The sequence below is a fragment of the Chrysoperla carnea genome, chromosome 1 (assembly GCF_905475395.1).
Source record: "Chrysoperla carnea chromosome 1, inChrCarn1.1, whole genome shotgun sequence".
NCBI lineage: Eukaryota > Metazoa > Arthropoda > Insecta > Neuroptera > Chrysopidae > Chrysoperla > Chrysoperla carnea.
The window spans coordinates 59911570-59925106 of record NC_058337.1 but is presented as its reverse complement, the minus strand read 5'-3'; the positions used below and the strand labels follow the sequence as shown (position 1 = coordinate 59925106).

The following is a 13537-nucleotide window of genomic DNA, read 5'->3' as shown; positions in this document are numbered from 1 at the left end:
TTCTCAAACATTTTAAAAACTGTTGTTTTACCCGTCCTGGAAAATACAGATGTCGTATCACAGCCAGTTATTCCGTGTAAAAATAGTACCTACATGATTTTGACACTTTATAAAAGTAGATAAACTTTTCGATGAATACATTTCCAATTAATGTTGAGCTTTTTCAGGTTTTAAAAAAAATAGTTTTTTTCGTTGGAATTCGAGCAGTGAGTAATACGAGGTAGTCTACATCTTCACCAACAACAATATAACGTGAGCATATTATGACGATTACAACTTTTTGAATCGTTATATCCCAGAAACGGTGGCTCTTGGGAACAAAAGTATTGAGACATTTTTTACATTTAATTATATCTGATCTACAATTTTCGTCTGAGCTAATTTTATGATAAAACTTTCATAGGTATAATAATAACAATACTATTAATAATAATAATAATAATAATAAGTTTTTCTTTTAAAATACAACTAAATGATCAGTACAACAATTTCCAATAGATTATTGATTCGTCTGATCTTTATTTTGAGAAAATCAACCGGTCCAATGCATTCTGGACGTTCGAGTATATGAAATATATGAGTGATTCCTATTTTAAAATAAGTCCAAAGTTTGAATCATCTTATTAGAAAGGAATCTATTTCCGTCTGTCTACCCGAGAACACGAAATCAGAAAAACGAAAAGAAATAGCGAATTGGAATTTCAGCGTATTTTAGGCCTAAAAAATGGCTTTAAGTTTGTGAAAGGGAAAAGATTGCCATAAACAAAATACATAAAAGTATTTAATTAAATAGATGCACGCATACCTCATCTTGTAATTAATTCTCTGTATGGACATATTTTGTGTAATTTAATTAACAACCTTAAATATAATTATAAAAAGTTTAAACATTAATACCGAAGCATATTCAGGGTGTTTAAACAATTAAACCTATTTGTTCATATTTGTTGTATTTTTTTTTTAGTGCGCGCATTTTATAATTTTATAACACGAATATATCATTGGAATATATGACATTTTTATTATTACCATATTATTACGCTCAATGCTATGCTAATTTTGAGGTTAGGTAATATTGAATAGAAGTAATAAATAAAACAAATGGAAAAAAGTGGAATTAGAAAACAATTTTAAAATAATGATTAAACAAAATATTATGAAATTGATATACGGAAAATATAATTTTAAAATGATACTTGATCTAAAAACAATTACCATCAAATAATCGAATTGAGTATTAGGTTAATATTTTTGAAATTGAAAGAGCTATAAAATAATTTGATAACATGACTCGATATTGTTTATTATGGGATAATCATAACACAAATTTAGTACATAATTTAACTAAATTATATGAAGCTCGGCAATATTTGGATATAACTTTAAGATGTGAGAATGCCGATATTGGAGTACATAAGTGCGTATTAGTAGCAGCCAGTCTATATTTTGAGGTAAATATGCAAATCTAAATGTTATATATAATGTATAATATATTTAATAAATCGAAATCTTATTAGTGTATACAAGTAGAGTGTGTACATTTGTACATTACAATAAAAATATAATTGTCGAAAAAAAAATGTTTGCGAAAGCGTGATTATCAATCTACCAAATATCCCAATTCTTTTCTAATAAGATGATTCAAACTTTGGACTTATTTTAAAATAGGAATCACTCATATATTTCATACACTCGAGCGTCCAGAATGCATTGGACCGGTTGATTTTCTCAAAATAAAGATCAGACGAATCAATAATCTATTGGAAATTGTTGTACTGATCATTTAGTTGTATTTTAAAAGAAAAACTTATTAATTACTTATTATTATTATTATTAGTATTGTTATTATTATACCTATGAAAGTTTTATCATAAAATTAGCTCAGACGAAAATTGTAGATCAGATAATAAAAAATAAAAAATGTCTCAATACTTTTGTTCCCAAGAGCCACCGTTTCTGGGATATAACGATTCAAAAAGTTGTAATCGTCATAATATGCTCACGTTATATTGTTGTTGGTGAAGATGTAGACTAACTCGTATTACTCAATACCGACAGTTAAAAATGCTTATTTTCACTATATCCGAAAATTACTACGATACTTAGTATCAAAACTTTAAATTTTTATCAAATGGTTAATGTAAAAAATAACATGTTTCAGGAACAACTTCGAAAGAATTCCAGTTCAACGGTTATTTTAATTAAATCAATTCAACTTAAGATACTAAAATTACTAATAGAATTTATCTATAAAGGAGAAATTTATGTCGAAGAATCCGATGTGCCATCGGTATTAGTAGCTGCAAAATTTTTTCAAATATCTGGTTTGAGTGGTATTAATTCACATGATTTGGATGAATCATTTGAGGATATTCCAACGCAGTTTAATAACTTTGAAGAACCAGAGTTTATACAAACTCAGGTTATCGAAGACGTACTTAATGATTTGAGCACTTATAAAACAGAACGCTCGGATATTATTAGTAATACGAATTTAAATTTAAATACTTTGAGCCAAGAATCGAATGAAAAAAGTTTTGAAGAAAATTCGATATTTTTACAAGAAAAAATTTCTGGAGTTAACTTTGAGATTACTGAAACTACAAATGAAGAAATTGTTAATGAAGAATATACAGAGACTGAGGTTGAAGCAATTGCTGAAGAATATCTGGATTCTGTTTCTGAAATGAAAATTGAATCGCATGAAAATATCGTTGTCACTTCAACATCCGATAAAAATATATCTAATTCAAAGAATGAAGTAGTTGTACCTGATGAAGAACATTTTGAAGACGAAGAATATCTCGAGGAACATTTAGAATCTTTCGATGAAGAATCGCTGACATATCCTGATTCTGAAAAATGTGAGGATCCAGAAACAAATAAAGCTTTACAAGTGCTTCAAGAGGCTGGTGTACCAACAGACGTTCCAATTTACTGCGAAGGTAATGACGGTTCATTTGTGGAACTTACTAAAGATATTTTGGAAGAGATTGCGAGTGGAGGACAAGTTATTTACCAAGTAGTTGATGAAGAAGGTAAACCTGGTGAATTACTATTAGGCAGCGCGGTTAAACAGCAATCAAGAATACCTACTCCTCATGAACCCGAGATTTCCACTAATGTTGTATATGATAAATTAGTATCAGAGACTTTATACACCCCATCTCCCTCGCCATCGTTGGGTAAAACGGAGATAGAAAATGTTACCTCACAATTAATAGAAAATGTAGAGACGGTTGAAAATGACGTAAAAGAACAGCCAATTAAAACTACCCGAGAACGTAAGGCGAATTCACGGTATTTCAATTCAAATTTAACATCACCTTTTTTAGAGTTGAGCCAAAGAAAAGCTCAAAAAAGAACGCAGTCTCCTAAAGAACAGAATGGTTGTGAAAAAATAATAAAAACCGAAAATGTGGAAAATTCTGAATGTGATTTGATCGAACAAAAAATTGCTGAATTACATGCAGATTTTTCAACAGATCTTACGAATTACATGACCACAGTTAACGATAATCAGACAGAAAATGAAGATATTTCCGAAATTTTAAACGATAGTGAGTCGAATGATATTAATATTGTAAAGTTAGCATCGAAACGTCGAAAAAATAAACATTTCTTAAAGTTATTTGACTCCCCAAAAATTAGCACCGAAAATAACGATGACCGTGGGAAAATAATTTCATCAAAACGAAAAAAGACTAATAGTGAAACATCGAATACGTCTTCACAATCGACTGGTAGGGAAATTCCATATGCGTTAGGATTATTACCGTTAAGAAAAGCACTTAAGAAAATACAAAACATGCCAGATCATACACCGAGAAAAACTCGTTCGAATGTTTTATTGAATAAAACACAATAGATGTGCAGAAAGTATATTCGAGTTCTTAGACAGCGTGGCATCCTTTTTACAATTATTTATTTTTTCTCGAAGTAATTCTTGAAACCTATTTAAAAAAATGTATTGATAATATTCGATTCAATTTTATATTTTGTGATAATATAATTAGTTCGAGCGGCATTCAGAAATAAAAATTTTTTTGTTTTGAATTTAATAAAGGTTGATCGGACAATACAACGCAATTTTACAATACACTCTAAATAGACCTTTTTACATTTTTTTTTCTTTTTTTTAAATGAAAGTAAATGTCTTGATAAATGGGCAAATTTTTTTCCTCGATTTTTTTGGAGCCATATGACCGAAAAAACGAAAAAACAGACAATGAAAATCATTAAAATTCAAATTGGCGAAAACGATCCGGAAACACACGAAGTTACTCGAATGTTGGTTTGACGTCATTTAAAGTTATAATAGTGATATATTAATACGACTGTTGACACTGTTTTATTGCCATTGCTTGTCGGATTAACATCACAGATCACGTGTGCGGTGGAGCAAAAAAAAAAAAAAAAAATCGTTTTAAATTATTTCAAATATTGCGACTTTTTTACAATTTTTTTCATAGCGTTTTTATTGTTAAAAATACGTAATTTTCGAGTTACAGGCTCTACTCGACCTATATTTTCATAAAAAATTATCAAAAAGCATTTCTGTTTTTCATGAAAAAGATCTATTTTTTAATTTTTAACGAAAATTATTAATCTGTAAATTAAATATTTTATTTAAACTTAGATAGCATCTAATATCACTAGTAATCAGATTTATGTAACTGTCGTTCTTGGCAGAGTAAATTATTTTTCTTTTTAGTTAAGATATTTCCAAAACTTGACTATTATTTCAAATTTTAACGTAATGGACAAGATTTACCAATATGTTAAAATTCCAATTTTTAATAATTAATTACATGAAAACCTTTCGACACATTTTTTTCAAATAATTATTTGAAACATAATTATTATTTTCAAATTAATTATTTTCAGATTAACAAATAAAAGATTCAGATTTTTATCCATACATTGCCTTAATGTCTGATCAATCTGAACTCAAATTTAGATTGAAATTAACTTATTTATGTATAAAATTCGAATGTGTGAGTGAAGTAAATTAAATAAATTCATTTCTGAATGCAGCATGCAGCGCTATAATCCGAAACAAATTTAAAATTGACAATTTAGACGTTGTATAAAATGTAGATTTCAAGATTATTTTAAGTTTGTATTTTGTATAATAAAATTAAAATGATAAACAAAATAATCTTTGCTTACTTATACTGAAATCGTTACCTTGAAATTAAAAAAAAAAAAAAACCGGTGATCACTACAGCGTTAAAGTGATATAACTAGAAGTTTTTGGTCAATATATGAATGGTAGCAGCGCCAGTCCAGGGTAGAGCAGGAGGATCGATCGCTTTAGGTGTCAAGTAGCAAGAGGCCCTAAAAAATAAAATGCAAAAAACATTATTTACGTGGCAGCAGAAAATGTTAAAGAAGCAGGAGTATAATAAATACAGCTAATTAATTTAATTTAAATTTAATTAGTTTTGATGTTTGCAATAAATTGTTTTGACAAATTTGTTATTATTAACTTAAAGAGACAAAGTACAATTTAAGCCAAGTGAAAACATCGACTAAAGGGGCGTTGAAAGGCAATCTCGCTCTACCCTGATAAAAAAATCAGGGCCGGCACTGAATGGAATGGTAGTGAAAAAATGGTGTGGAATTAAAATATTTCTATTTAGAAAAAAGTTTAATTTTCATTTTTAACTAATTGGTTTTAGTTTTATCTGTATGTAATGGTGCGGCCACATTTTTTACGATTTCCAAATAACACACAATAATGAATAAACATGGACAAATCAAATACGTTTATCGAACATAAAAATGGATGGATTCTATTCGTTAAACGAATCACAATTTTTCAGTTTAACTGCTATTTGCGTTTGTTTTTCTCTTTTCTATTTTAAACTGAAAAATTGCAACTTTGAAATTAATTAGTAAAATAGAGGCTCAGTCAAAGGCCTATATAACGCTGGTGTATTTGTAGAATGTTAATTCCCAAACTTAAAAAATCAAGTAAATGAAAGAAAAGACTTTTCGCCAAATAGAATGGGATTACTATTTACAAAATTTACAATTACAAAAGGAAATTAGTTAATTTAAAAAAATTGCATCTTTTTAAATAAAATTTATTTTACAACAAACATTTTGATAATATAATAAATTAACACATAAATTAACATGATGATTCAGTTGTTATAAATAATAAACTTAAACAATTAAATAATGACTGTTATAAATTCTCAAAGACAATGAGAAGTATTTGAAATTGTAATTTGAAAATGGTTTTCATAATAAGTTTTTAATTCACATGACACTAAATACCTAATATTTAAAAAAATTCCAAATATAATACATAATTTTTCACTAACTACATACTGAAGCCCTGTATGTGTGATAACTATTATTATTTCGGCAATAAACAAAAACAAAAAATTTTAACAAGTAAACAAAATTAGCCTAATTGAAGATTTTCAATTACACGAGCATGCGACTGCGTTTTGTAAAAGTTAGTAAACTACATAATTTTTTTATTTTTTAAAGTATCTAGTAATTTTGCTTGGATTCACATTTTGTTGTCGATTTCTACACGCTCGTCTACACTGGTCTGGAGTACAAATTACGAATTAGTTTCAATTCTTTATAGTAAATATTATAAGTGGTTATAACAGAAATAGTGCACAATAGCCTTTAAAACTTTTCAAAGGAAGAATTGTGATAATTTTCCAGCCATAATGATTCCCAATTATGTGATCTCGTCCAAGTTTACAAGTTCGTAAAACGGAATGAGCCAACACATATTTTAAATAATACCAGTAATATTTGAAATATGAAATAAATTATTAGTATTGGGGCGCAATTTAACCAAATTAATAGTGGAAGCGGTAATTTTAAAAAATAAGAGCTATGACGTGAATCGTATAATGCTAACAGAAAAACAGGAAAATAATAAGATGAGGCGTTATATAAATCAATCCACTTGAATTTATGGCACTGGTAAAGTATATCTTTATCGTCATAGTGGATGTCTTTTTTGAATATTTTTTAGCATTAGTCTTAACATTTCTTCGTTTTCATGTTAAATTAAACAGTAGCTTGACTTTGAGAAGAAGCTACCTGTACCCCATTGACAGCTCCAGAACTTATTGCGTTACTTTCAGCTGATACAATACCATTGCTATTTATGTAAATTTTTCCAGAACTATTAGCAGATGCTTGAATTGAAGCACTTGCATCATTCGTAGTAATATTTGATATGCTTAAAGATGTTGAATTGACCGACGAATTTTCAATATTTATATTTGAATCAGATTCGACTTGAATAGCTGTTGAAATATTGTCTGTTTGACAGCTAGTTGGTTGACAATTTGATGCAGAGGTACCACAATTGGAAGTTGGAGAAGATGTTGTTGGATATGGGACGGATATTGGACAAGGAGTTGTAGTAGGAACTACGATATCTAATAATGAAAGCAATGTTGTTGGATTGATAGGTGCAATAGTTGTTGTTGATTCAATATTTTCTGAACAACAAGTATTAATTGTTGGATTAGTAACTACTGGACTGGGAGTAGTTGGGGTAATATAAGAAGTTGAAACTTCTGGGCAAGCAATTATTGAGGTAGTCGTTTCTATGATAGGAATTATGGTAGTTGGATTCGTAAGCGCTGGACAGGAAGTGGTTGGGCTATTAGATATTGTAATAGGAATTATTGTTGTTGGATTTAAGATTTCTGGGCAAGAAGTAGTCGTTGGTGGAGGGTATGAAATTAATGGACTTGAGGTGGTTGTTACCGGATTAGTAGCTTGTGGACAGGTACAAATGATTACAGGATCAGAAGCTATTGAACCTTCGGTAATAGTTGCTGGAGACAAATCGTTGTTTACTGAGGTCGATGTAATTGCTGATGTTGAATCTGAACCATATGATGAATCATTTTGAACAATGCTTATAGTGTCAGAAGAAGCAGAGCCTAAATTATTATTGTTTACTGAATTGCTAGCTGCTGCAATCGATAACGACGAATCAGAACCAAAAGTCGACTCATTTTGGACAATACTTATGGTATCTGAATTTGACGAGCCCAAACCATTATTAACTGAATTATCAGCAGCTGAAATTGCTAGCGTTGAATCTGAACCATATGTTGAATCATTTTGAACGATGCTTGTAGTGTCAGAAGAAGAAGAGCCCAAATTATTGTTTACTGAATTGTCAGCAGATGCAATTGCTAATGTTGACTCAGAACCATAAGTTGAATCAGTTTGGACAACACTCGTTGTATCTGAAGTCGACGAGCTCAAACCATTGTTGACCGAATTATCAGATGCTGCAATTGCAAGCGTCGAATCAGACCTATAAGATGAATCGTTTTGGACGATACTTGTAGTATCTGATGAAGTAGAGCCTAAATCATTGCTTTCTGAATTGCCAGCCGATGCAATTGCTAACGTCGAATCTGAACCATATGATGAATCGTTTTGGACGATGCTTATTGTGTCTGAAGAAGCAGAGCCTAAATTATTGATTACTGAATTGTCAGCAGATGCAACCGCTAAAGTTGAATCTGAACCATATGTTGAATCAGTTTGCACGATGCTTGTAGTATCTGATGAAGTAGAACTCAAACCATTACTTGCTGAATTATCTAATGAATATGTTGGTGTTAAGCCTGAATTACAAGATCCAACATTTGGGACAATATCTGAAGCATCTGAAGTTGGAAGACCCGAATTATTGCTTATTGAATTATCAGCAGATGCAATGGCTAAAGTTGAATCCGAACCGTATGTTGAATCATTTTGGACAATGCTAGTAGTATCTGAAGAAGTAGATCCTAAAGCATTGTTTACTGAATTATCTGCCGATGCAATTGCTAACGTTGAATCCGAACCATATGTGGATTCATTTTGGACAATGCTAATAGTATCTGAAGAAGTAGATCCTAAATCATTGTTTACTGAATTATCTGCCGATGCAATTGCTAACGTTGAATCCGAACCATATGTTGATTCATTTTGGACAATGCTTGTAGTATCTGAAGAAGAAGATCCTAAATTATTGTTAACTGAATTGTCAGCGGATGCAATCGCTAAAGTTGAATCTGTGGCGTAAGTTGAATCAGTTTGAACAATACTTGTACTATCTGAAGAAGTAGAACCCAAATTATTATTTACTGAATTGTCAGCGGATGCAATCGCTAAAGTTGAATCCGTGGCATAAGTTGAATCAGTTTGAACGATGCTTGTACTATCTGAAGAAGTAGAACCCAAATTATTATTTACTGAATTGTCAGCGGATGAAATCGCTAAAGTTGAATCTGTGGCATAAGTTGAATCAGTTTGAACGATGCTTGTACTATCTGAAGAAGTAGAACCCAAATTATTATTTACTGAATTGTCAGCGGATGCAATCGCTAAAGTTGAATCTGTGGCGTAAGTTGAATCAGTTTGAACGATGCTTGTACTATCTGAAGAAGTAGAACCCAAATTATTATTTACTGAATTGTCAGCGGATGCAATCGCTAAAGTTGAATCTGTGGCATAAGTTGAATCAGTTTGAACGATGCTTGTACTATCTGAAGAAGTAGAACCCAAATTATTGTTTACTGAATTGTCAGCAGATGCAATTGCTAGCGTCGAATCTGAACCATATGTTGAATCAGTTTGCACGATGCTTGTAGTATCTGATGATGTAGAACTCAAACCATTACTTGCTGAATTATCTAATGATGAATATGCTGGTGTTAAGCCTGAATTACAAGTTCCAACATTTGGGACAATACTTGAAGCATCTGAAGTCGGCAGACCCGAATTATTGTTTACTGAATTATCAGCAGATGCGATGGCTAAAGTTGAATCCGAACCGTATGTTGAATCATTTTGTACAACGCTAATAGTATCTGAAGAAGTAGATCCTAAATCATTGTTTACCGAATTATCTGCCGATGCAATTGCTAACGTTGAATCTGATCCATATGTTGAATCACTTTGAACGATGCTTGTGGTATCTGAAGAAGTAGAAGCCAAATCATTGTTTACTGTATTGTCAGCAGATGCAATTGCTAATGTTGACTCAGAACCATAAGTTGAATCAGTTTGGACAACGCTCGTTGTATCTGCAGTCGATGAGCTCAAACCATTGTTTGCTGAGTTATCAGCAGCTGAAATTGCTAGCGTCGAATCTGAACCATATGTTGAAACACTTTGTACAACACTCGTAGTATCTGAAGTTGATGAGCCCAAACCATTGTTTGCTGAATTATCAGTAGCTGAAATTGCTAGCGTTGAATCGGAACCATATGTTGAAACACTTTGTACAACACTCGTAGTATCTGAAGTTACGGATCCCAAACCATTATTATTTGAGCTATCATCAGATAGGTAAGGTGCTGCAATTGGGCATGCAGTTGTAGTAATCACAGTTGACTGTCCACACGAACTATCTTCACAATTTCCTCCAGCAGTTGCTTGCGAATTCACAGATTCGCTAGCATCGCTAGTTAATGTGGATGCTGCCGTATTTGCTGAACTGTCTGCTGCCGCAATATTATTGCCATTTTGTGCCGTTGAGTTACTAATTGCTTCTGCAGTTGCTGTATTTTCATCACAGGAACAAGAACTTGAACACTGGCTTATACTTGTATTATTCGTATTTGTAACTGTACTCACTAAATTTGTTAATACACTTATAAATTTATTGAACAAAAGTGTTAAGTTACTAATTTCTTCCGTGTTTTCAGCAGTATTCGAATTTACCGAATTTACTGGAACCGTTAATATCATCGGTAAGGAAAGAGAGCATATTAAAAAAATATAAAATACTTTAATTAACGACATTTTGAAAAAACTTAACAATAAATAATTAAAAACTTAACACTTCTAATGAAAAATAATTCGTTAGATTGACGAATGTCTTGTAAGTGATACTAGTTTATTAAAAAGAAGTGATTTATATACTAATTTGATTCCAAAAAATTCTTTTTTAAGGTAACATAGTATTATCAATGATGGGGCTATTTATTTATTGTTATCATAAAAAATATGTGATCTTATCTTATTACATCTTTTTTAATTATAAATAATTATCAAATAAAAAATTGTTATTATTTAAGTTTGTTCGACTCAGCTAAATCATAATATAACTTTATTAGACATGGTATTTGTTGAGGAATGCTTTCACAATCATGTATTCATATTTTGTAGTATTATCTGAAAATTATTAATGAAAAAACACGTGCTAAGCGAACGTGCCCGTGTAAATTAAAAAAAATTTAATTAAATACAAATTATGTTTAAAACTTAAATTTTTTTAATATTTCTTTAAAAACAAGAGATTTTTAAATTGAAGCTGTGACTGCTTAGGTAAGATAAATTGAAATGTGAAAAGGTTAATGAAACCATTGTAGTGTAAGTTCTATCATTTATTTTGTAATAATATTGCTATAGTTTTAAATAAAGGGAAATTATTTTCTACTAGTATAATACTTAATACTGGTGACGCGAAACTTTTATACAAAAAAACTACTAAGAGCAATAATCTTGCAAAATTTTGCAAGAGTAAAAATTTGCTCTTGCACCTGCAGGATCTGTATTTGTTCTAATTAAAACTATTATCTGCCTTCTGTCATTTGAAAGAATACACAACTACTTTAATTTCAAGTTTAAACTACATCACACATAAATTTATAGCCAAACTATTCGACATATGTACAACGTCGAAATATTTTTGGATTCTTTATTCATAATTGTTACAATATTGGCATGCCAATTTCTTTTGATCTGTTCAAATTTTTAGAGCAATTCAATTATTTTTCAAAAGGGATCGTTTTGACTGACTTTGTAAGAATAATGGGTAAAATGATCCCATTGCATTTTTTACCAAACAGTTCACATAAAATATATTAACTGTTCTTTTGCATTGTATCAACGATTTGTATGAAAAAAAATCAGTGGTAAAATCATCTAAATCAACACATTCAAGACCCGTTACAAATTGGAAAATCTCTTTACCTATTATAATTTTACACACAAAATAGGAATCATTTTAACGTATATAAAGGGGATCATTTTACCCGTAACGACATATTTGAATATCGTCATAAAAACTGACCTTAAAATTTATTATACGCCTATCAAAATGTGTTATAATATTATTAAAAGTCAACAAAAGCCAAGAGTAAAACTACCAGCTAGCAAAAACTATCACAAAAAAAGAAATTTTACGTTGAAATTTGTCTTACCATAGATCATAAGCAGTAAAATTAATATTTTTGCTACGAAACACAAATTAGCTAGATACATCAGCAAAGGTCTTTGTTGATTAATTTGATCGTGCGGAATGCCATCTATCGATAAATATACTAGATGGCTTTAATGGTTAACTTAAAATGTATGTATAATATTCTATGCTTAAAATAATGAGGGACCTTTTATCCTGAGGGATTATTATAGACCATTTTCCCCTAGATTAAATTTTTTATCCATAAAAATTCGTTATAATGCGTACTAATTCCTTGCTTTGAAATACCATTTCTACGTAAAATGAAATAGAAATGAAAAATATTACTTAATTAGTGGAGAAAATATGACTAAAACTGTTCATTAAATTTCTTTGTGTCCATTAAGGCATTTCTTCAAAATGCTTAGAACTATAATATATCAAAAATCCAGTTCGTGGCGCAAAGTTTTTACGATCTAAATTCTACTGTGAAAAACGGGAAAAAATTTTAAATTAAAATTTTACGTAGGTATATGCATAAATTCTTTATCAAAAGATAAAAATTGATCCCAAAATCTTTAGCTTAAACCAAAAAAACAATTTCTTAGAAACGGAAGACATACACTTTGTTTAGACATACAATTTTGTTGTTTTTATAACTGAAGACACATATCTGAAGCAAATTTCGTTACTTGAACTCAAAATGCAAAGTAGGATTTTATTGGCAACTTATCGTTCGAAGTAATATAACTGCTTAATAGTATAAGGATCAACTAAATCAACTCTTCATTTCTGGCTTTTCCTTATTATTGTAAAAAATACGAAATTTTTGGTAAGAGTATTTTAGAGAATTTCACATTCGTTAAATTTGATCTGTATACTTATGTATTTTTCTTACCTTTTTGGGGCGATGTTTGTAATCGAATTTTCTTAGTTAGAAATATGTAGGTATTATTTAATATTATCATTCTAATAATTTTTTCAACAAATCATGACTCATAAATACCTAAATAGATATATAAAGGAAAAGTCAAACAACCTTTGTTGGAAACATTTTTTCGTCAACCTTATAAATTCGGCGGAAATGAAATTCCAAAAATTATTATTTTTTGTTTTTTGATTCTATTTGTATGGAATATAATCAGCTGATAAAAAAATTTTTCGACGAAAGTTGCTGAGGTTACTGTGGAGTTACTGAGGTCTAATGACGAAATTATTCGAGAGAGAATTTTATGGGCTCTGAGGGTAAGGAAACAAAAAATTTATTAATAGGGTACTTTCGATAGTGAAAAATAAATTATGAAATTTGATAAAAATTAAAATTTATGTAGAAATATATACTTAAATATTATG

At 30.1% G+C, this 13537-nt stretch overlaps 2 protein-coding genes across 2 annotated transcripts; one reads left to right on the top strand and one right to left on the bottom strand.

Annotated features, from left to right (window-relative positions):
- The first annotated feature begins 1176 nt into the window (after window positions 1-1176).
- LOC123304964 lies at window positions 1177-4023 on the top strand. Its single transcript, XM_044886532.1, has 2 exons — window positions 1177-1451; window positions 2162-4023. The coding sequence occupies exons 1-2, from the start codon at window positions 1287-1289 to the stop codon at window positions 3866-3868; spliced, it is 1872 nt and encodes a 623-aa protein (XP_044742467.1). The 5' UTR covers window positions 1177-1286; the 3' UTR covers window positions 3869-4023.
- Window positions 4024-7047: 3024 nt separating this feature from the next.
- On the bottom strand, window positions 7048-10749 carry LOC123306038 (serine-rich adhesin for platelets-like). The gene has a single exon (XM_044887908.1). It carries the CDS (start codon window positions 10747-10749, stop codon window positions 7048-7050), a length of 3702 nt encoding a protein of 1233 aa, XP_044743843.1.
- Window positions 10750-13537: the final 2788 nt, after the last annotated feature.